The sequence below is a fragment of the Chiloscyllium plagiosum genome, unplaced genomic scaffold (genome assembly GCF_037043375.1).
Source record: "Chiloscyllium plagiosum isolate Xiang-an unplaced genomic scaffold, Cpla_swu_hap1 HiC_scaffold_2, whole genome shotgun sequence".
NCBI lineage: Eukaryota > Metazoa > Chordata > Chondrichthyes > Orectolobiformes > Hemiscylliidae > Chiloscyllium > Chiloscyllium plagiosum.
The window spans coordinates 148,191,853-148,217,274 of record NW_028270140.1 but is presented as its reverse complement, the minus strand read 5'-3'; the positions used below and the strand labels follow the sequence as shown (position 1 = coordinate 148,217,274).

General features: G+C 41.0%; 1 protein-coding gene across 10 annotated transcripts in view; it reads left to right on the top strand.

Moving 5' to 3' along the window:
• Positions 1–25,422, top strand: part of add1 (adducin 1 (alpha)) — a 180,474-nt gene that overhangs the window by 149,155 nt on the left and 5,897 nt on the right. For 5 of the 10 annotated variants that reach the window (XM_087974393.1, XM_087974397.1, XM_087974404.1 and 2 more), the window contains exons 13-15: positions 9,226–9,379; positions 20,968–21,165; positions 22,541–22,648. In XM_087974393.1, the coding sequence (XP_087830519.1) occupies positions 9,226–9,379; positions 20,968–21,165; positions 22,541–22,648 (460 nt within the window). Of the gene's footprint in view, positions 1–9,225; positions 9,380–20,967; positions 21,418–22,540; positions 22,649–25,422 lie in introns of all 10 variants that reach the window. The other 5 variants (XM_087974379.1, XM_087974442.1, XM_087974372.1 and 2 more) reach the window with 3 other exon arrangements.

Here is a 25,422-nt window from a genome sequence, read left to right as displayed (position 1 = left end):
CCTAAATACGAAAATGTTATGAGGGTTTCTGCCTCTTTCCCACCATCCTCCTGCAGCTTGCCTTAAATCTATGCCCCCGGTCATTGATTCCTCCATCAAGAGGAATGTTTCTTCCTGTCTACCCTGTAATATTTCTTAATTGTGTGCCTCACTGTCTTCTCTGCTCCAATGAAACAACCGCACTCCATCCGTGGTGGGCGGCACGGTGGCACAGTGGTTAGCACTGCTGCCTCACAGCGCCTGAGACCCGGGTTCATTTCCCGCCTCAGGCGACTGACTGTGTGGAGTTTGCACGTTCTCCCCGTGTCTGCGTGGGTTTCCTCCGGGTGCTCCGGTTTCCTCCCACAGTCCAAAAGATGTGCAGGGTCAGGTGAATTGGCCATGCTAAATTGCCCGTAGTGTTAGGTAAGGGGTAAATGTATGGGTGGGTTTCGCTTCGGCAGGTCGGTGTGGACTTGTTGGGCCGAAGGGCCTGTTTCCACACTGTAATGTAATCTAATCTAATCTAATCTTTTTTATATAACCAAAATTCTCCAGCCCAGGCAAAATCCTAAAACATTTCCTCTGCACCCTCTCCAATGCAATCACATTCCTCCTGTAACATGGATCCCATATTTTGAGAGTGTGCATTCTATCTGCTAAATAATGCACTGGAAACTAATGATCAATCCTGTCATTTGCTTCGTTGGATTGAAACATTTTTCAAATACCTTTATTGGTTTAGTGACAGGAGACGGAGACAGAAGGTGCTGGTAGAAGGCTGTATGCGTGACTGCAGGGCTGGTGTGCAGTGGCATTCCATCGGGATCCCTGCTGCATCCCTTATGTTTATGATCTACATAAAATATGTAGATGACAATGTCAGGGAGTGATAACTAAACTTGCGGATGATTCAAAGATTGACCAGATTGTTGACAGTGAGGAATAAGGTGTTAGATTAGAGTTATAAATGGATTGATCAGATGGAATTTGAGGTGAGACGGATGTGAGGTGAGAGGCACTTTAGAAGAAAGAACCAAAAGGGAGTACTCAATGAATGGTAGAATACAAAGATTTTGAAGTGCTTGTCCACAGATCCCAGAAGACGGCAGGAGAGGTTAATAGGGTAACTAAGAAGGCATTTGGGATGCTTGTCTTTATCAGTTGCGGTATCGATTATAAGAGCAGGGAGGTTACGTTGGAGGTGTACGAAACTTTGGTTAGGCCACAGCTGGAGTACTGTGTGTAGTTCTGGTCATCACACTGTAGGAAGATGTAATTGCACTGGTGGGGAGGTGTAAAGGAGATTCACCAGTTGCTGTGGTTCTGTTCGCCGAGCTGGGAATTTGTGTTGCAGATGTTTCGTCCCCAGTCTAGGTGACATCCTTAGTGCTTGGGAGCCTCCTGTGAAGCGCTTCTGTGTTGTTTCCTCCGGCATTTATAGTGGTTTGTCTCTGCCACTTCCAGTCGTCAGTTCCAGCTGTCCGCTACAGTGGCCGGTATATTGGCTCCAGGTCGGTGTGCTTATTGATTGAATCTGTGGGTGAGTGCCATGCCTCTAGGAATTCCCTGGCTGTTCTCTGTTTGGCTTGTCCTATAATAATAGTGTTGTCCCAGTCGAACTCCTGTTTCTTGTCATCTGTGTGTGGCTACTAAGGATAGCTGGTCGTGTCGTTTCGTGGCTAGTTGGTGTTCATGGATTCGGATCGTTAGCTGTCTTCCTGTTTGTCCTATGTAGTGTTTTGTGCAGTCCTTGCATGGGATTTTGTACACTACGTTGGTTTTGCTCATGCTGGGTATCGGGTCCTGGTGAGTTGTTGTCTGAGAGTGGCTGTTAGTTTGTGTGCTGTTATGAGTCTTAGTGGTCTGGCTGTCAGTTCAGAAATGTTCTTGATGTATGGTAGTGTGGCTAGTCCTTTGGGTTGTGGCATATCCTCATTCCGTTGTATTTCCCTTAGGTATCTGTTGATGAAATTGTGGGGTGTCGGTTTTTGGCGAATACCTTGTATAGGTGTTCTTCTTCCTCTTTTTGCAGTTCTGGTGTACTGCAGTGTGTTGTGGCCCTTTTGAACAGTGTCTTGATGCAACTTCTTTTGTGTGTGTTGGGGTGGTTGCTTTTGTAGTTCAGGACTTGGTCTGTGTGTGTGGCTTTCCTGTATATCTTTGTGGTGAATTCTCCGTTAGGTGTTCTCTGTACCATCACGTCTAGGAATGGGAGTTGGTTGTCCTTTTCTTCCTCTCTAGTGAATCGGATTCCTGTGAGTATGGCGTTGATGATCCGGTGTGTGTTCTCTATTTCTGTGTTTTTAATGATTACAAAGGTGTCATCCACATATCTGACCCAGAGTTTGGGTTGAATTTGCGGTAAGACTGTTCTGATCTTTGCATTACAGCTTCTGCTATGAGTCCAGAAATGGGTGAGCCCATGGGTGTGCCATTGATTTGTTCATATATTTGGTTATTGAATGTGAAGTGTGTTGTGAGGCACAGGTCCAGTAGTTTGAGTATGCAGTCTTTGTTGATAGGTTCCCCGTCTTGTTGTCTGTTCTGTATGTCCAGCAGGTTGGCTATTGTTTCTCTGGCTAGGGTTTTGTCGATAGAGGTGAACAGTGCCGTTACATCGAATGAGATCATAGTTTCTTCTTTGTCTATGTGTATATTTCTGATGATGTCCAAGAATTCCTGTGTTGACTGTATAGTGTGTCTGGATCTGCTGATCAGGTGTTTCAGTTTCTGTTGTAGTTCTTTAGCCAGTTTGTGTGATGGTGTCCCTGGTAGCGATACGATGGGTCTGAGTGTGATGTCTTGTTTGTGCACTTTAGGTAGTCCATAGCATCTGGGGGTGGTGTTGCTTTCAGGTTTCATTCTCTGTGGGTCAAACCTGATTATCTGTCTTTTTTTTTGCATGTTCCTCAGTGTGTTGTTTATCCTATTGGTGAGCTGTGGGGTGGGGTCAAACTCCCTCTTTTGGTAGGTGTTGGTATCTGCAAGTAGTTGCGTTTTCTGGATGTATTCTGCTTTGTCTAGGATGACCGTCATTTTGCCTTTGTCTGCTGGTAGTATGATTATGTTCTTATCATTTCTTAGTGTTTTTAGTGCTTCCCTCTCCTTGGTGTTGAGGTTGTGTGTTTGTCTTTTCCTTGTTTTCTGATACCCAGCATGAGCAAAACCAACTTAGTGTACAAAATCCCATGCAAGGACTGCACAAAACACTACATAGGACAAACCGGAAAACTGCTAACCATCCATATGCATGAACACCAGCTAGCCATGAAACTACACAACCAGCTATCCTTAGTAGCCACACACACAGATGACAAGCAACATGAGTTCGACTGGGACAACACTACTATTATAGGACAAGCCAAACATTGAACAGCCAGGGAATTCCTAGAGGCATGGCACTCATCCACAGATTCTTTCACAAACACATTGACCTGGACCCAATATACCGGCCACTGCAGTGGACAGCTGGCACTGACCACCGGAAGCAGCAGAGACAAACCACTATAAATGCCGGAGGAAACAACACAGAAGCGCTTCACAGGAGGCTCCCAAGCACTGAGGATGTCACCTCGACAGGGGATGAAACATCTGTAACACAATTCCCAGCTCGGCGAACAACCACAACAACAAGCATCCAAGCTACAAATCCTCTCACAAACTTTGAGATTCACTAGGTTGTTGCGTGGGATGGAATGTTTCAGCTACAAAGAGACTGGATAAGCTTGGATTGTTTATTTTTTGAGAAGAGAAGGTTCGGGCAACCTGAGGGATGTGTATAAGATTGAGGGGTATGGACAAAGTGAATAGAAAGCAGTTGTTCCCTTTAGTCAAAGAGTCAAGAACAAGGGGACATAATTTGAACGTGAACGATGGACGTTTAGACTGGATTTGAGGAAGACATTTTCACCCAAAAGGTGGCGGGGGCTCTGGAATGCACTGACTGAGTTGTTAAGGTGGGATTTATAATCATCTAGCAAGCAACAATTTGATTTCAGATAGTCAACATGGTTTTGTCAAAGGCAGGTCATGTCTCACAAACCTCCATTGAGTTTTTTGAGAAGGTGATCAAGCATGTAGATGAGAGTAGGGCAGTTGACGTGGTGTACATGGACTTCAGTTAAGCCTTTGATAAGGTTCCACAAGGTAGGCTGTTGGAGAAAATGTAGAGGCATGGGATTGAGGGTGATTTAGCAGTTTGGATTAGAAACTGGCTTTCTGAAAGAAGGCAGTGAGTGGTGGTTGATGGAAAATATTCAGCCTGGAGTCCGGTTACTAGTGGTGTGCCACAAGGATCTGTTTTGGGACCACTGCTGTTTGTCATTTTATAAATGACTTAAATGCAGGCATAGGTGGATGGGTTAGTAAATTTACAGATGACACTAAAGTCGGTGGAGTAGTGGACAGTGTGGAAGAATGTTACAGGTTACTGGGGGGACTTGGATAAACTGCAGAATTGGGCTGAGACGTGGCAAATGGAGTTCAATGCAGCTAAATGTGAGATGATGCACTTTGGGAAGAATAACAGGAAGGCAGAGTACTCTGTCAATGGAAAGATTCTTGATGGTGTGGATGTGCAGAGGGATCTTGGAGTCCTTGTACATCCCTGAAAGTTGCCACCCAGGTTGACAGTGCTGTTAAGAAGGTATACGGTATGTTGGGTTTCATTGGTAGAGGGATTGAGTTCCGGAGCTACAATATCATGCTGCAACGATACAAAACGCTAGTGTGGCCGCACTTGGAATATTGTGTGCAGTTCCAGTTGCCCCATTACAGGAAGGATGTGAAAGCATTGGAAAAGGTACAAAGGAGATTTACCAGGATGATGTCTGGTTGAGAGGGAAGCTTTTATGAGGAAAGGCTGAGACACTTAGGTCTGTTCTCATTGGAAAGAAGAAGGCTAAGAGGGGATTTGATAGAGACGTACAAGATGACCGAAGGATTCGATAGGGTAGACAGTCTTTTTTTCTAGAATGATGTTGTCAGCTTGTACGAGGGGGCATAACTACAAATTGATGGGTGATAGGTTTAAGACAGATGTCAGAGGCAGGTTCTTTACTCAGAGTAGTAAGGGCGTGGAATGCCCTACCTGCCAGTGTAGATAACTCAGCCATATTAGGGAGATTTAAACAATCCTTCAATAAGCACATGGATGATGATGGGATAGTGTAGAAGAGTTCATAGGTCGGCGCAACATTGAGGGCCGAAGGGCCTGTTCTGCGCTGTATTGTTCTGAAATTTTGTGACCTTTGAAAAGTGCTTGGATGAGCACTTGAAGTGTCATAACATCCAAGGTTATTTGCCGAGTGCAGGAAAGTGGGATTAGTGTAGGGTACTATATTTTTTGGTGGTATAGACATGATGGGCTAACTGGATGTATAGTATGGGGAGAAAGTGAGGTCTGCAGATGTTTGAGATTAGAGCTGAAAATGTGTTGCTGGAACAGCGCAGCAGGTCAGGCAGCATCCAGGGAACAGGAGAATCGACGTTTCGGGCATAAGCCCTTCTTCAGGAATGAGGCCTCATTCCTGAAGAAGGACTTATGCCCGAAACGTCGATTCTCCTGTTCCCTGGATGTATAGTATCCCTTGCAAGGTCTGTTTTGTGTAACAATGAAACAATTTTGCCCCTCTTCTGTGAAGAAGTCAGATGGCAGAAAAAGAGTCATGTGATAGATGTACTTGCATGACATCAGAAGCATATTGCAGATGTGGAATGAGAACTTTTTTTTGAGCTTCAAAAATGCTATGGTGTAGAGACATCAGGATGTCATCATGCATGAATTGCAGAAAATGAGTATGCAGGTGCAGCAAGTAATAAGGAAGGCAAATTGAACTTTGCTGTGCATTGCTAATATATAATATGAAAGTAGGGAAGTATTGCTGCAATTGTACAAGGTATTACTGAGGCTGTACCTGGAGCATTGTGTACAATTTTGGTCCCCGTACTAGAGGATGTATGTAGCTGTAATAAAGATGTTTGAGAAGGTCTAATGGATTTGCTTTCAGAGGTGGGTTTGTTTTATGAAGGGAGGTGGAGCAGTTTAGACTTGTTCTTTATGGAGTTTACATGAATAAGAGGAGATCTAATTGACATATATAAGGTGCTAAATGGGATTGACAAATTAGATGTAGAGAGGATGTTTCCTTATGTGAGGCAGTCTAAAACAAGAGGCCATAATTATAGGATAAGTGGTAGCAGATTTAAAACAGAAAGGGTCATGAATATCTGGAATTCATTACCCCAGAGTGCAGTGGATGTTGAATTTGAGTAAATTTCAGGAGGTGTTTGTTAGTTAGTTATTAATATTACAAATGGCTTGAATGATAATGAAGAGCAGACAAAGTAGAGTTAAGGCCATGATGAGATCAGCCATGGTCCTATTAAATAACGCAGCAAGCTTGAAGGGGTGAGTTATCTACTCCTGCTCCAAGATCTTAAGTTATTACTCTTGGTGTGATGTATAATATTTGAAATAAGTGATTAATAAATTTGATGTCTTGGCGCTTGGCAGCAAAGTTCAATACACAATCTAATATTGATGGTTGCACGCTTTCATGTTCTTGAATCAGCTTAGAAATGCTATACATGCCTATTGTATGTATTTTAATGAAGGTTCTAGTTTGATTAGCTAAAATAAAGTTTACTTTTCTAAATTGTAGCTGGATATTTTGCTTTAATTGGCATGGTATGCTTGAATATTAAGAATAAAAATTTAAGTTTTCTTTTCTATACTTTTTCAAAAAATTAAATGTTGCATTTTCTATAAACTAATCCATATTGAGAGTAAAATCCCATTTCGCAATTGTCTTTCTGGCAAGAAATATGTCTAATTATTAGTAAGAACTCTTCAATTGACTTACATGTTTATATAATATGCAGATTAGTTAAGGACTTAAGTTTCTGATGGCAATCAGAGTTTGAAATAATTAAGAAGTTCAAATGCATTTGACTACTGACTTAATTCATGTTGTCATCTGTGCTCTGCCTGAAGGCAAGTCCTTGGTCCATCATCTGCAGAAGAATCACTATTTTGGCAACTTTGTCAATGCTTATTTGGCATTATCTTCCACTTTAAGGAGCAGGATAAGGAGGTCCTCAAATCTACCTCAGTTGGAACTGAAATCAAATCTACATTCTGCGCATAATTTTGAACCACAAACTAGACATCTAGCTAACTGAGCTAACCAGCTCCTTCTGTGATTTATTGCATTGAATTTTATCTGGTTTCTAACCATTAACTGCTGTCTAACCTTGTATATTTGAATGAGTGAAGAATTGAAATATGCCCATTTATTCAATCAGTTGCATGTAGATCTCATGACTTTTGTAGACTCGCATAGAGATATTTAGTATCAAAACAGACCCTTCGGTCCAATTTGTCCATGCCAACCAGACATCCAAAATTCATCCAATCCCATTTTCCAGCATTTGGCCCATATCCCTCAACCCTTCATATTCATATACCCATTCAGATGCCTTTTACATGTTGTAATTGTTCCAGCCTTCTCCTCTTCCTGAGGCAATTCGTTCCATATATGCACCATCCCTTAGGTCCCTTTTAAATCTTTCCCTCTCGCCTTCAACCTATGCCCTCTAGTTTGGACTCCCCTACTGTGGGGGAAAAAGACCTTGACTATTCACCCTACCCATGATTTTGTAAACCTCTATAAGGTAACCCATCAGCTTCTGATGTTCCATATAAAATAGCCCCAGCCTATTCAGCCTTTCCTTGTAGCTCAAGCCCTCCAACCCTGACAATATCCTTGTTAAACTTGAAAGGGTTCATAAAAAAAAAAATACAACATCTTCCCTACAGCAAGGAGACCAGAACTGTACAGCTGCATCATGACCACCCAACTCCTATATTCCATGCACTGACTAAAGGCAAGCTTACCAAACACCACCTTCACTATCTTATCTACCTGGGATTCCACTTTCAAATACCTTACCATTAAGTGTATGAATCCTGCCCTGATCTGTCCTACCAAAATGTAGCACTTCAATTTTATTCATCTGCCTGTCCCCAGTCCATTGGCCCATCTGATCAAGAATCCATTGTACTCTGAGGTAACCTCCTTTGCTGTCCACTATACCATCAATTTTGGTGTCATCTACAAATTTACTAACCGTATCTTCTATATTCACATCCAAATCACTTATATTGATTACAAAAAGCAGTGAACCCAGCACTGATCCCTGTGGCACACTGCTGGTCGCAGGCTGAGAAACAACCCTCCCCCACCACCGAGCCAATTTTGTATCCAGGTGGCTGGTTCTCCCTATATTCCATGTGATTTAACCTTGAATGTTCATTTAAGATAGACAGCCCTAATCATATTTTGCTGATGAACTATGAAACTGCCTGCAATTGCCCAACTGTGAATTTTTAAATTGAGTAATTCTTTAAAAGGTTTGCTAAGTGCATGCCACTTTTTCTTCAGAAGATAAGAGACTGGGTTGCCAAAACTGGACAAATCTAGAAGAGCAACAGTTTTTTTTTAATTTAGCTCAATTTTGTTGCACTATATCATTTGCTATGTGAAAGTTTGGAGATCTGTTCCTAAAATCAGCTTCTTGCTGATATAGGCAAAAGTGAGGACTGCAGATGGTGGAAACCAGAGTCTAGATTAGAGTGGTGCTGGAAAAGCACGCAGGTCAGGCAGCATCCAAGAAGCAAGAAAATCAACGTTTCGGGCAAAAGCCCTTCATCAGGAATGGAGGGAGGGAGCCTCCAGGGTGGAGAGATGAATGATGGGGTGGGGCTGGGGAGAAGGTAGCAAAGATTCTTGTGGAGAGAGGAGAACTTCTTCAAGGTAGGCATCCTTGCAAGCGGATTTGCAGTAAGATTAAAATCAACTAGGCAAAAGTGAGGACTGCAGATCCTGGAAACCAGAGTCAGAAAGTAAGAGAATTCAATATTGAATTTCAGGCCAGTTAATGTCTGACAGCAGGGCAGGCTGTACTTAAATCCAAAGTGCATAACACAAGTTTGCATGAAATCACAGGCAAACTAAAGGTGGTCTTTAAGTATCTTCTGGCCACATTGAACCCCACCCTATCTAGTTTGCTTTGGGATGATGGTCTTTTATACAGTGCCTTATTGACCCAAGAATTTCTTTCAGGTTGTGAAAATGATCGTGTACGACAATCAGTATTTCCAATATCATCTGAGCAGTTCCTTGTTATCGAATTGTGTAGGTCATTGAATCATTTGATGGTAATTTTGTTCTGTTTATTCAGGGCGAATTGGTGACCGCATCAAAGGCAATCATTGAGAAGGAATATCAACCACGGGTGATTGTGAGCACTGCACCAAATCCCTTCAACAAACTGACAGACCGTGAACTTGATGAGTACCGGAAAGAAGTTGAACGAAAGCAGAAGGGGCCTGAAGGCAAGTTGTTAATAGTTGTTTTAAAACCTATTGATTTGATTTTTTAGAAATCTGATTTAACTAACAACCTGTTCAAATATACTTTGTACATTTGGTGCAATCAAACAGCTGCAAATTGGTACTTTTCAGCACTATTATATCTAAAGCAGTTTAGTACAAAAAATGTAAATCTATTTTGGTCACTTATTTGCCATGACCGTTTGTCCCAATAGCAGCTATTTCCACCTGGCAACTTGGAGACAACATCTATTTGGGAAAGAGGTTGTTCAGTTTCTGTTTTATTAAATTGTGGTGCAGTCAAATAGCTGCAGATTGCATAAGTGCACTACCCCTGATGAAAATGCTACTTGGTACTGCTCAACACTTTTACATCAAAAGCAGATTACCATTAAAAATTCCTTTCTCTAAGAGACCTTAGTGAACCAGATGGGTATATGGCTGCTGTTAAGCTACTTTTTGTTACTGGGTCTTTTCTATTGAATTTATACCTGAAAGGAATTGATTGGCTTTTCATTTACACCTATTTGAATGTGTTTATATACTGGTTTAAAAAAGCTCATCCTGTTGTAATGTGTGTTTCGACAGTGCGAATGCGCTGTAACGTGATTGATGAATTGGGGGCACACTGTTTCTACAGCGCAAACGTTTTAAATGTGTGTTGGCTATAAACGATTACAATGCCAACACTTAAAACGCTGTTTCTAAAGTGCGATTTTTCTATAACGCAGTGTTGCACAAGAACGCAACCATCATGTAAAAGAAGAACTTACTATATCAAAGCTGAAGCGTTACAAAAAATTGGGAGAACATTGAGGTATCGCTTCCTACTTAAGTTGATTTCAGATCTGATTATTACTGTCACTGAGACACAGAGAGGGGCAAATTTGACAGCTCAATATTCCAGAATGTAGAGTCTTCAGGGAAGAAGCTAAAACAGGAGTGGGTGTCACAACAACGATCAGGGAATCTATTACAGCAGTGAGGAGGAATGACGTGTTAGAAGGCTCTTCGAATTAAGCCGTATGGATAAACCTAAAAACTAAAAAGTAGCAATCCTATTGGGAGGAGTGTACTAAAAAACCACCTAACAGACCAAGAGAAATAGAAGAACAGAAGTGCACATGTGGACAAATTTCAGAGAAGTGTAAAATTAATAAGGTCGTGATTAGTAGGATAATTTAAGTATATTTGTGACTTGAAGCCTGTGTCTACTGGAGATCTGCAGGGATCAGTGCTGGGCCTTTGCAGGTTGTAGCTTATATATATAATCAATTTAGACTTTAAATGAGGGAGGGCTAATCAGTAAATGTGAGGTTGATACAAAAATTGGTGATGTGGTAAATAATAAAGAGAGTGTCTTGGATTACAGGAGGATTATACAGTAATATGCCACAGAAATAGGACCTTTGGCCCAACTCGTCTGTGCTGACCAGGTTTCCTAAACTTAACTATTCCTACTTTCCTGTATTTGACCCATATCCCTCTAAACCTTTCCTATCCAGGTACCTGTTTAAAAGTGTTATAAACACTGCAATTGTACCTGCGTCCAGTACTTTCTCTGACCACTTGTTCCATTTATGCACTACCCTCTGTGAAAAAGTTGCCCCTCTAGTCCTTTCTACATAAGAAATGGGAGAGGAGTAGGTCTTCTGGCCTGTCAAGCTTGCTCCGCCATTCAATAAGATCAAGGCTGATCTTTGCGTGGACTTAGCTCACCATAACCCTTAATTCCTTTTCAAAATGAATGGATTCAAAAATTCATCTATCTTTGCTTTAAAAACATCTATAGAGTTATAGAATCATAGAGATGTACAGCATGGAAACAGACCCTTCGGTCCAACCTGTCCACAACGACCAGATATCCCAACCCAATCTAATCCCACCTGCCAGCACCCGGCCCATATCCCTCCAAACCCTTCCTATTCATTATACCCATTCAAATGCCTCTTAAATGTTGCAATTGTACCAGCCTCCACCACATCCTCTGGCATCTCATTTCATACACGTACCACCCTCTGCGTGAAAAAGTTGCCCCTTAGGGGAAAGATATAAAAAAGAGACCTATCACCCTAAACCTATGCCCTCTAGTTGTGGACTCCCCGATCCCAGGGAAAAGACTTTGTCTATTTATCCTATCCATGCCCCTCATAATTTTGTAAACCTCTATAAGGTCACCCCTCAGACTCCGACGCTCCAGGGAAAACAGCCCCAGTCTGTTCAGCGCCTCTCTATAGCTCAAATCCACCAACCCTGGCTACATCCTTGTAGATCTTTTCTGAATCCTTTCAAGTTTCACAACATCTTTCCGATAGGAAGACCAGAATTACACGCAATATTCTAACAGTGGCCTGACCAATGTCCTGTACAGCCGCAACATGACCTCCCAACTCCTATACTCAATACTCTGACCAATAAAGGAAAGCATACCAAACGCTGCCTTCATTATCCTATCTACCTGCGACTCCACTTTCAAGGAGCTATGAACCTACACTCTTTGTTCAGCACCACTCCCTAGGACCTTACCATTAAGTGTGTAAGTCCTGCTAAGGTTTGCTTTCCCAAAATGTAGCACCTCTCATTTATCTGAATTAAACTCCATCTGCCACTTCTCAGCCCATTGGCCCATCTGGTCCAGATCCTGTTGTAATCTGAGGTAACCCTCTTTGCTGTCCACTACACCTCCAATTTTGGTGTCATCTGCAAACTTACTAACTGTGTACCTCTTATGCTCGCATCCAAATCATTGATGTAAATGACAAAAAGTAGAGGGCCCAGCACCGATCCTTGTGGCACTCCACTTGTCACAGGCCTCCAGTCTGAAAAACAACCCTCTACCACCACCCTCTGTCTTCTACCTTTGAGCCAATTCTGTATCCAAATGGCTAGTTCTCCTTGTATTCCATGAGATCTAACCTTGCTAATCAGTATCCCATGGGGAACCTTGTCGAACACCTTACTGAAGTCCAAATAGATCACGTCTACTGCTCTGCCCTCATCAATCCTCTGTTATTTCTTCAAAAAACTCAAATCAAGTTTGTGAGACATGATTTCCTATGCACAAAGCCATGTTGACTATCCCAAATCAGTCCTTGCCTTTCCAAATACATGTACATCCTGTCCCTCAGGATTCCCTCCAACAACTTGCCCACCACCGAGGTCAGGTTCACTGGTCTATAGTTCCCTGACTTGTCTTTACCGCCCTCCTTAAACAGTGGCACCACCTTTGCCAACCTCCAGTTTTCCGGCACCTCATCTATGACTATCGATGATACAAATATCTCAGCAAGAGGCCCAGCAATTATTTCTCTAGCTTCCCACAGAGTTCTCAGGTACACCTGATCAGAGGTAGCCTCAACTGCTTCACTGGGCAGGGAATTCCACAGATTCACCACCCTTTAGATGAACAAGTTCCTCCTCAACTCAGTCCCAAGTCCCCTTATTTAGAGGCTATGACCCCTAGTTCTAGTTTCACCCACCAGTGGAATCAACCTCCCTGCTCTTAACTGTTCCCTTCATAATTTTATCCGTTTCAATTAGATATCCCCTCACTCTTCTGAATTCTAAGTATAGTCCTAGTCTACTCGATATCTCCTCGTAAGCCAACCCTCTGAATTCCAGAATCAACCTAGCGAACCTCCTCTTGACCCCCTCCAGTGCCAGTACATCCTTTATCAAGTAAGGAGACCAAAACTGTACACAGGAGGAACTTCTTCTCTAAGGGTTGAGTCTTTGAAACTCTTGGCGCAGAGAGTTTCAGGGTCTAAGTCCTTGTATATATTTAAGGCTGAGAGAGATTTCTGATCTGAAATGGGATCAAGGGTTACAGGGAAAGGGAAGGAATATAGAGGTGAGGAATGCTATTGAATGGTGGAGTATGCTTAAGGGGCTGAATGGCCTCATCAATCCCAGAACATTCCTTATACTCTTGTTTAGATGGTTTGATGAGTAGCAAATGGAATTCAATTCAAATAAGTGAGAGGTGATTAACTTGGGCAGGAGAAACAAGGAAAGGGAATATGCCATGAAAAGTGGGACCCTGGGAAACACCAAGGATCAGAGGCACCTTGATGTGTGTTTTCACCAGTCCCATAAGGTAATGGGTCAGATAGATCAAATTGTTATGAAGGCATATTGGATACTCGTCTTTATTAGCCCAAACATAGACTTTAAGATCTGGAAGGTTGTGCTGGAATTCTATAAAAAGTTGGTTAAGCCACAGCTAGAGTATTATGTCCAATTCTGGAATCCACATTATAGGAGGGATGTGATTGCATGGCAGAGGATGTAGAGGAGATTTATCAGGATGTTGCCGTGCTCTAGAGCTTCAGTATGAAGAGAGATTGGATAGTCTGGGGTTGTTTTCTTTGAGGGTGGGTGATGGAGGGGACAGGATATATGATTGATTTGAAATATATTAAATTATGTAGGGCATTGACAGGGTAAAGGGGAGGAACGTTTCCTTACGGTGGAGGGAATCAATGACAAGGGGGCATTGATTTAAAGTAAGGAGCAGAATATTTAGAGGAGGAAAAGCTTTTTTATGGAGGGTGGTAGCAAACCGGAGCTCACCACCTGTAGGAGTGAGAGAGGCAGAAATCCTCATAATATTTAAGATGCAATTAGATGCACACTTGCAATCCCAGGACATAAAGGCTATGGGCCAAGTGCTAGATCATGGACTGGACTAGTTAGGTTGTTTTTAACTGGCACAGACTGTGTGGACCAAAGGCCTTTTTCCTATAGATCTCTATGACTCCATGGTAACATAGTTTACTATGAGAGAAGGACTTGGCATGGAACAGCCTAGAAAAGGTTATTGCATGTGATGGGAAACTTGTGCTACAACACAAAAATCCCATTATAAAAGCCCATTACGCATGAATAGTGGGAATGAATTATGAATTTTTGAACTCAGAACATGGCAGAAGCTACTGATCATGAAGTTTCATGTATTCTGCAAGCCATGAATTCTACAATTTGGAACTAGAGATCAACCTAGTGAGCATTCTGTGGGTTGCCTCCAATGCCTGAATATTTTTCCTCAAAGGGACCAAAATTGTTGGCTTTCTTAAAAATCCAAGTGCACCACATCCACTGGTTCTCCCTCCTCTATTTAATTAGTTATGTCCTCCAAAAGTCATATTAGCTTTGTCAAACATGATTTCCCTTTCAACAGTCTGTTTTGAATATTTTTTAATACAGCTGGTATTTTCCAAGTGTCATACTATTCCAGCCTTTATAATAGACTCTGGCATTTTCCCTACTTTTCTTTCAGTCTTGGGATATGAGCAACACTGGCTGGGCCAGCATTCATTGCACGTCCCTAGTCACCTTTTGAGTCAGTGGTGGTAACCTGCCTTCCTGAATTGCTGCAGTCTATTTGGTATAGGTACACTCAGTGCCATTAAGGAGAAAGTTCCTGGATATTGGCTTGGTAACATTGAAGGACCAACCTGTGTATTTCCAAGTCTGGATGGTCAGTGGCTTGGAAGCAAAGTTTCAGGTGGTGGTAATCTGTGGCCCTTGACCTTTTAGGTCGGAACCATAGTAGGTTTGGAAGGTGCTAACTGGGGAATTGCTGAGAGAAGGAAACTGAATTCCAGACTGATTAACCTATCTATTTTAAAAAAAAAAGTTACATTACATTTGTTACCCTCCAAACTGCTGGTAATATTTCAGAATCCACAGAAAACCACGTCAATAGGGGACAATTGTATGTGGATAATCACTTGAACTTAGATTGGCTATGGGAGAAGTGCTAGAAAGTGAGATTTGTGTAGATAGGTCAACACTAACTCATTAGGTCAAAGGGCCTCTTCTGTGCTGTATGACCATCTCGATGACAAGAAAGATTGCAAATTCCCTTTACATTTGCAAGCCTTGGAGAGCATTCCCAGTAGTGGGCAGAAGGATTCAGCCCAATACCACTGCCATTTCTCCTCAGTATTGGTCCAAACAGGTTAAAGAGCTGAATTTCAGAAGTAGGGTGATGGTGACTTCCTTTGACATCAAGGTAGCATTTGGCATGGTGTGGCTTCGAGGAACCCTAGACAAATTGAAGGCATTGAGGTGTAAGAAAAATCTGGTGCGCTGACTGGAAGCTGTTAGGTGAATTGGTCATGCTAAATTGCCCGTAGTGTTAGGTGAAGGGGAAAATGTAGGAGAATGGGTCTGGGTGGGTTACGCTTCAGTGGGTCGGTATGGACCTGTTGGGCCGAAGGGCCTGTTTCCACACTAAGTAATCTAAATGTAATCTAATCTAATGCAATTATTGAAAGCATTGTAGAACAAACCGTCTTCAACTGCTTCATCAACGACCTTTCCTCTTCCTAAAGTCTGAAATTGGGATAATATCACCATTCAGTCCAATTCACAATTCCTCAGATGAATTAAGAGCCAGTGCCTAAATGTACAAAATTCAAGCTTATGCTCATCAGTAATAAATAATATTCATATACTTAAGTAAAACGCAAGAGGCATCTTCTACAATTGAGATCCTGAGCATCTTCTCTTAATATTCAATTGGATTAGCATTAGTGATTCCTCAGCATAAACATCATTGTGGTTCTTAAAGACCAGAACTAAGCAAAGCAGAGGCTGAATATTCTGAGGTGAGTAACTTACAACCTGACCCCCCACCCATTTTTTGTTTGCTGTATCCTACTAGAATATTGTCCACATGCCTAGAAGAGTGCAGCTCTGTCAACATTTGCGGAGCTCAACATCATCCAGAATAAAGCAGTCCATTTTATTGGCACTCCAACAATCATCTTGAAAATTCACATCTTCCACACATGTACCATGTCTGCAATATGCATTCATCAAGGTTCTTTCAACAACACGTTACAAATCTGATGCTTCTCCTACTTAGAAGAACAAGGAACGTGACCAAAGAACAAAGAAAATTTACAGTCCAGTTACAGGCCCTTCGGCCCTCGAAGCCTGAGCCGATCCAAATCCACTGTCTAAACCTATCGCCCAATTCCTAAGCATCTATATATCTCTCTGCTCCCCACCTACTCCTGCATCTGTCCAGATGCACCTTAATTGAATCTACTGTGCCTGCCTCTACTATCTCTGCTGGCAATGTGTTCCAGGCACATACCACCTTCTGTGTAAAGTACTTGCTGCATGTATCCTCCTTAAACTTTTCACCTCTCGCCTTGAACACGTGACCTCTAGTTATTGAATCCTTCACCCTGGGGAAAAAGCTGATCTCTATCCACCCTGTCTATATCCTTCAAGGTTTTGTAGACCTCAGTCAGGTTCCCACCTCAATCTCCTTTTTCTAATGAAAACAATCCTAACCTACTCAACCTCTCTTCATAGCTAGCAGCTTCCATACCAGGCAAAATCCTCGTAAACCTTCTCTGCACCTTTTCCAAAGCGTCCACATCCTTTCGGTAATGTGGCGACCAGAACAGTACACCGTATTCTAAATGCAGCCGAACCAATGTCTTGTACAATTTTAACATGACCTGCCAGCTCTTATACTCAATAGCCTGCCCAGTGAAGGCAAGCATACTATATGCCTTCTTGACCACACTATCCACCTGTGCAGCCACCTTCAAGGTACAATGGACCTGAACTCCCAAATCTTTGCTCATCAACTTTTCCCCAAGGCTCTTCCGTTTACTGTATAGTTCGCTCTAGAATAAGACTTCCCAAAATGCATCACCTTACATTTGCCTGGATTGAACTCCATCTGCCCAACTCTCCAGTCTATCTATATTCTCCTGTATTCTTTGACAGACCCCTATTCTTGCTACTCCACCAATCTTTGTGTCATCTGCAAACTTACTGATCATTTATGTATATTACAAACAACAATGGCTTGATCCCTGTGGAACACCACTAGTCACTTTTTTTTCAAGAAACTTCTTTCAACAACTACTGTCTCCTGTTGCTCAACCAGTTCTTTATCCACCTAGCTAGAACACCCTGCACACCATGTGACTTCACTTTCTCCATTAGTCTACCTTATCAAATGCCTTACTAAAATCCATGTATATGACATCTACAGCCCTTCCTTCATCTATCAACTTGGTCATTTCCTCAAAGAACTCTATTAAGTTGGTCAGGTACGATCTCCCCTGCACACAACCATGTTGTCTATCGCTGATTCTTTTCCAAATATAAATAGATTTTATCCCTTAGCACCTTCTCCAGCAACTTTCCCACCACTGACATAAAGCTCAGTGGTCTGTAGTTACCTGGAATATCCCTACTACCCTTCTTGTATAGGAAGAAAATATGAGCAACCCTCCAGTCCTCTGGCACCTCACCTGTGTTTAAGGATGCTACAAAGATATCTGTCAGGGCGCCAGCTATTTCCTCTCTCGCCTCCCTCAGCAACCTGGGATAGATCCCATCAGTCCTGGGGATTTGTCCACTTTAGTATCCTTTAAACCAACTTAATCTGTATCACTTTTCCTTCACTCAATAGGGGAAAATCTGCCCTCGCTGACCCTCCCCTGAATAGCACTGTGGATTTGTACTACATCAGTTAATAAGATGAGTAATAATTTGCTCTGTGATGCTAACGATCCATGAATAAGCTGAAAAATAACCTTCTACAGACCCGAATTCTTTTTTTGGTGGGGGTGTGGGGATAAAAGTTAATCCTCCGAAATTCATTTTTCTGGTCCTTTAGAATGTTTCAGGAAATGGCAGGGACTTCAGCTGGTTTGCATAATCAGCTTACAGATTTCTAGGTTGGTGCCTAGTTTTCTTGTCTGATTTATACCGAATTGATTTAAAATCGCTGGCCAGATCACACCTTTACCACTGCCAGATTGGTGTGCATGCTGATCTTGCACAAGAAATAAAAATAAAACACAACTCTCTATGCAGCCAGGAAGCATCAATGGGAATTTGGAAGAACTATGCCTTAATCTTTCAGTTTAGAGCGCATCTAGAAAAGTCCAAATTTAGCCAGTGTTCATTGTTGAGATAAGCTAGATCTACATTCAATTACATTTTTAATGAAACCTGTAGAGGGCAATTCTCAAGGGCAGTTAGGATGGGCAATAAATGCTGGCCTGGCTAGCAAAGCTCATATCTGCTGAATGAATAAGAAACCTCAAAGTTCCAACAAATCTTAATAGCATAACTGGCAAGCATTTCATCATGAATGAAAGCTTGCTCAGGTTTGACTAGCAACTCGTAGAAACATCTGGTGTTTGGGATATTGTTATGGACCAGATCAGACCCTTCTCAATAGTTTAAAAAGTTAGCTTAGACCCTAACTTTTTCTTTAAAGGTAGATGTGAAATGCCTGCTCCAGACTCGGGTACAACTGGTCAAACCACTCAACATTAAGCAAAACTCTATTTATTTAAATACCATAGTTAAAATATAAGCCAAGAATCTAGAATTCCACAGGGATCTTATAGATTAGATTAGATTACTTTACAGTGTGGAAAAAGGCCCTTCGGCCCAACAAGTCCACACCGACCCGCTGAAGCGCAACCCACCCATTCCCCTACGTTTACCCCTGCACCTAACACTACGGGCAATTTAGCATTGCCAATTCACCTGACCTGCACATTTTTGGACTGTGGGAGGAAACCGGAGTACCCGGAAGAAACCCACGCAGACACGGGGAGAATGTCTGGAGTTCGCACAATCAGTCGCCTGAGGCGGGAATCGAACCCGGGTCTCTGGATTTGTTCTGGGTCCTCTGCTGTTTGATTTTTAGAAATGATTTGAAAGGATGTGTTAGTAAGTTTGCTAATGACACAAAGGTTGGTGGAGTGATGGTTACTGTGGAGGGCTACTGGTAGGTTCCTAACGGGACATTTGACAGGATGTAGAACTGGCCTGAAAAGTGGCAGATGAAGTTCAAACTGGAAAAGTGTGAAGTGATTCATTTTGGAAGGTTGAATTTGAATGCAGAATACAGAGCTAAAGGCAGGGTTCTCGACAGTGTGGAGGAACAGAGGGATCTTTTGGGTCCATGTCCATAGATCCCTCTAAGTTGCCACCCTAGTTAATAGAGTTGTTAAGGAGGCGTATGGTTTGTTGGCTTTCAGTAGCAGGGGCATTGAGTTTAAGAGCCGCAAGGTTATGCTGCAGCTCTGTAGAGCTCTGGTTAGACCACACTTGGAATATGGTATGCAGTTCTGGTCGCCTCATTATAGGAAGGATGTGGAAGCTTTAAAGAGGATGCAGCGGATATATACCAGGATGCTGCCTGGAGTGGAGGGCTTGTTTATTGAAGAAAGGTTGAAAGAGCTAGGGCTTTTCTCATTGGAGCAAAGAAGGATGACAGGTGACTTAATAGAGGTGTACAAGATGATGAGAGGCATAGATAGTGGATAGCCAGAGACTTTTTTTTCCCAGGGTGGAAATGTCTACCACGATGGGGTATAATTTTTAGGTGATTGGAGGAAGGTTATGGGGAGATGTCAGACGTAGGTTCTTTACACAGTGGTGGGTGGATGGAATGCCCTGCCAGTGGTGGTAGTAAAGTCAGACACATTAGGGACATTTAAGCAACTCTTGAATATGCACATGGAAGATAGTACAATGAAGGGTATGTCGGTTAGTCTGATCTTTGTAGGATAGAAGGTTGGCTCAGCATCGAAGGGCCTGTACTGTCCTATATTCTATGTTCTAGAATAACTTACCAGTGGAAAACCTAACCGAATAATAGATACAGTACCTATTACTATTAACTGTTCCAATATAATAACATCCCATAAACACACCATTTGGCCAAAAGGTAAATTCAGACACAGGTTCTTACATGCAGGAAGGAACAACATTTGAGAGATTTCAGAGAAAGTCAGTTAGGAATCATTTACTGAACCTTGAAATCCTTCAGGGATCCAAAAAAGCTTCCAACTCTATAGTTTAAAAAAACTAGAAAGCTGGGGGAACTGGCCACTCTCCCTTTCCATTGTTGCCATCTATTTTTTTTTTAAAAAAAAACTCTTAAATTATTGACTTAGGCTGGCTCCAGTAGACACTTTAGCACCTCTGCCTTTAACACCTCTCTTTGTAAAAAAAAAAACAGAACAAAATAACCTTTTTAAAAGTGACAGCATCCTCCGAATATAAAACAAATCTGCAGTTTACATTCAATTTTAAAACTCTATAATGTTACACAACTTCAACTGACATTGGAATGGAATCTGCCTAACAGATACTGTGTAGAATGATATGCATAGATATGAATAGCATTGCCTTCATTGTTTCAGACCTAAATGAAAAAAGATTCACCCATTGAAATTAGTATTTATGAATGCTAATCTCATTCCATAACACAAACTAGCCTCTAATTTTTAAATATTCACCCTATTTGTTTGTTTTGATTTGCAGTAATTGGGGAGGATGAAATGCATGAAGCTCTTTGAACCAACTGAAAAAATATTGTGATGTAGTAAAATGCAGTTAAACAGCTAGCCTTTTAGTTGTCGGTGAAAAATCAAGAAATGCGTTAACCATAGACTTTTATTTCAATGAAGAGAGCTTTCACGTGTGATCCATTGTACTTTTATTAACCAAGCTTATGGTCTATTAAATTGTTGTGTATATAATATTTGGAAACTTTTTATTTGCATGAAACCTGTTATCTTACCTAGTTGAGAATGCTACAGCCCAAATTGGTGAGACCTTGGCAAAAGTTGAGTTCACTCAAGTGCATCAAGAATGTCCTGATGGCAAGGCAGATGACATGGCAATTATATCGCAAATGCACCCTATCCTGGAGAAAGTGACTGATACCGAAGTCGATCAAAACCAAAGTCTGTCCTCAGTGCATGAACTTGTTCATAACCAAGGTATTACAACAGAAACAAAATCTCACATCAGTCAAGGAAACTCTACAAAGGGAGAGTCTCATTACAGTTACATGCAGATGTTGGATCAGGAACCTTCCTGCATTGTAGGCCAGGTCTCCGTGCAATTCAGCTCAGAACATGTGGACAGAAAAGAATCTCTACATAGCCAGTTACACAGTGCTGTTGTCAAGGCACTTGCCAGTTCTGGTGACCGTATTCCTTCATCTGACCCTTCAGGTACTGGTCAGCAGGGTAAGAGCCAGACTTTTTGAATGAAGAAGCACAATACCCTCTAATCCAAAACATTGGGATCCTGAACTTGATTTACCTTTTTGTTTCTTGACATGCTGAATCTTGACTATTACTGACCTCTGACTCAGTTTTTGATCGGTTGTTAGAGTATCTGGTTGCTCAGGACTAATTTGAATTTGTTCTTTTTCGGGTCTGGATTTTCTCTTGGTCTGTGCAGTTCTACAATTCTTGTCTCAATTTAAAATAATAATCACCCTTGAGCGCTCTTGGTTTCCTTGGACTCTTGAAATGATGCACACTTCTCATCTTCCTTTGCATGCTATAGAGTTTAGAAAAAAAGTGATGGTGTCATTAATCTTCAAAACAGCATTTTTTTTTTCATACATTTTTAGGCACGACTGAAGGAATTTGTACATTTTAATTTGGACGAAGGATTTTGGATGCAATTCTCTACAGTTTGCTTTAGTGTTGTCTAGTTTACATGCTGCAAATGTTTGCAAAAACTTTATGGAATCAGAATGCTCCATATGACATTTGGTTTGATTTGATGAAATAGTGTTTTACAACATATCAATTTGGTGATTGAATTTTCAACCCCACACAATGCCAACTTTAACGTACTGATTTGAATTGTTAGCACCTTTATCAAATTTAACATTATAGAGACTGCTAAAGGGATTACTGCAGTTGAGTTCATTTGCTTCCGTTAATGCCCATCTGTATGCTTTAGTGAGGGAAGCAAAGTATTTTTCAATCTCTCTGGTCTAATAATTTGCAGTGGACGTTGGAGGTAGGTAGGGAAAATGCATGTAAAAAGACAGAAACTGTAAACTATTAGATTATTTATTCCTTTGGTAGCTAACCTTGTCAATGAGAGAGGCTGGCTATGTATCTAAATTATATAGTGGATTGCTATCCATCATGGTAGACAACTGAGATTTTCCTGCTATCCCAGATCTAAATGACAATTGATGTTGAGGTTCATCCACCAGAGACTGACAAAAACAGGAAATTATGATCTTTGTGTAACCACAATGGAGGAAAGAAAACTCTGCAATCAAGGAGTTGATGAATTGTGCTGAATTTAAACCTTTGTCTTGTTTCCTCTCGTATTGATCTCTAGAGGTTTTAGAGTCCCAGTCAGTGGATGAAAAAGTAAATGATCAACAGAGTCCTACAGACCACACACCTACCCGCACTCCTCCCAGCACTCCAACAAAGTTAGATGATGGTAAGATCCACCAAGCAGTTCAGGTTGTCTAACTTTAAAGTATGGTGATTTATGATTGTTTGAATTTTGATAAAGGTATTTGTGCTTGTGTAACTTTCAAAAAACTGCTTCGTCTTTTAATTGAGCAAAAGTGTACAAGAAAGTGTGCATAAAAAATAAAATTATATCTAATTGTCAAACAACTGGAAAACTATAATTGCAGCTGTGAAACTAGTTATAAAATTAGCAATAAACTAAATTCCAATTGAAATTGGACCTGCATACTTGCAAGTATAACTTCATGATCAGTGCTGTGCTTTGACTTGGTCAATTACAAGAGTTTGTCGATTTTAAGAATTGCTGACTGATTTAATTCCAAAGCACAGTCCAAAATATGAGTAGTCTTAAGCATGAAGAATACAATAATGTGCACATCTTGTTCATTGCTGCTATTGGATTACACCTCTTTGTCAGAATTTTTTAGCTGACAAAAGCAATTGAGGCTGACTTTTTGATGAGGTGGGTGGGATCGGAAAGAAGAGCTCCGCTGTATAAATGTATTTAGGGTATGGTCTGGAGTTGCAGGTAGGCCAGATTAGGTAAGGATGACGTGTTTCCTTCCCTAAAGGACATTAGAGACCAGATTTTTTTTTTGTAACAATTGACAAAGTCTCCATTAGGGTTTGATTTGGAGATGCCGGTGTTTTAAGTTTAGTGATGATATTTTAGTTTAGTGAAATGGGTGATTTTTAATAAGTCACTCAGGTTAGTGTATTGGAATCTAACTGATAGAGTGCCATGCTTAGTTAACAATTCCATTATAATTGTATCCTATGACTAATAGGATGGTGGAAGATGAGCTATTTCTCTTGTTTCATCTATACATCCATATTATGCAATCAAACCAGCCATAAATAACTTTATATAAACAGTAACAAAAATGAACACACATATTAGGCAGTATTGGTTTGCAACAATAGAGAACTTTTGGCACTTTATAAGAAGTCTTTGCACTGTTGAATAACCATCAAAGTATATAAAATTCACCTGACCTATTGAAATCAGCAATATCTTATTCATAGGCTCACCTCTAAAGTACAATGTCACCGAGTGTTTGAAGAATGAGAGAAGATCTAATTGAGGTATACAGGGTGCTAAAGATGATTGACAAGATAGACGTAGAGAGGATATTCAATCTAGAACGACAGGTCATAGTTTTAGGGTAAGTGGTAGCAAATTTTAAAAAGAGCTGAGAAGAAATTATTTCTCTCAAATGGTTGTAAATCTATGGACTCCACAAACCCAAACTGAAGTGGATGCTGGGTATTGAGTGAATTTAAGGAGGGCAGAGACAGATTTTTAATTAATGTCTTGAAGGGTATTGAAGAATGGGCAAGAAAGTAGAGTTGAAGCTAAGATGAGATCAGCCATAACCCTATTAAATGTGGAACAGGCTCGAGAGGCTGAATTGCCCATGCCTGCTCGTGGTTCTTGTGTTTTCACTGCATTCAAGTGCCTGCCTAGTTCTAGTTAAAAATTCTAGTGTAGATATTGATCCATAGTATAATAACTTAGAAGCAAGAATGCAATTCAGTTGAGCTAAGCTAAGGAACCTAGCAATTGGGTGCATGTAAAGATCATTTTAGTCTTTTGGACCAATTCCAGCCTAGTCTGTAAATGACTATTCAATCATGGGCACTTCTCAAAACCTCCTTATTCCTAATTTCTCCTGTCAATAACAAAGACAAAAACAAGTTGTGTTATTAATATCCATAAATTTCTATCTGTTTTTCATTGATTGGGAAACATTTGTTAGAACTATGCTTCCACAGAATAAGATGGATTCGAATCATGGAATTATTATGCTGCAGAAGGAAGCCATTTGGTCTCGTGCCAATCTTCTGCTTTTTGCCCACATCCCTTGCACACTATTTCCACCCATATAATCATCTTGAATGCCTCAATTGAACCTGCCTCCTCCACAATTTCTGGCAGTGCATTTCATACCCTAATCAGTCACTCTGGAAAAAAAAATGTGTTGTCTCACATTATCCTTCCTTCATTTGCACATCGTTTTGAATCTGTGCCCTCTTGTTCCTTTTTCAAGCAGGAACACCTTCTCCCTACCTACTCTATCCAGTTTGGTCATGATGTTGAAATTGTCTATAAAATCTCCTCTGTCTTCTCTTCAATGTATCCTCGACTGAAGTTTCTAATTCCTGAAACGTTCTTGTAAATTGTTTGTGTTCTCTCCAATGCATTCACATCTTTCTATGATGTGACATCCATAACTCCAGCTGAGATCTAACAAGTGTGTTATACAACTTCAACATCACCTCCTTGCGCTTGTACTGTAAAGTCAGTTATAAAGTGAATCATATTCGGGCTGCAGAAGAAATCAATTTCATTCCCTGGCTACTTAGAAAAGGTTTTGAGCAGCAGTTCTTATTGGGAAAATCTAAAGATTTATTAAGGGAATATAGGAAAGTATCTCCTGTCTGCAATTTGACCTGCAGAGTGCTTTATATAACACCAAAAAGCACAGGTATATTAATTTATGTCAAATCCAACTTTAACTTTGGACCAGAATAAAAATATTTTATTATTCTATGAAATGGGTTGAATTTACTCTGTTCTCAGTAGTTAATTATAGTAATGGTTATTAAAAAAATGGTGTAATCTGATTTATGTATTTGTGCAACCTTCTGTCATGTTAGTCACTGTCCTGTTGTAGTTTTTCCATTCACTGATCTCATCTGATTTCTCTGTTCTGTAATAATTGTTCTGTTCTTTTT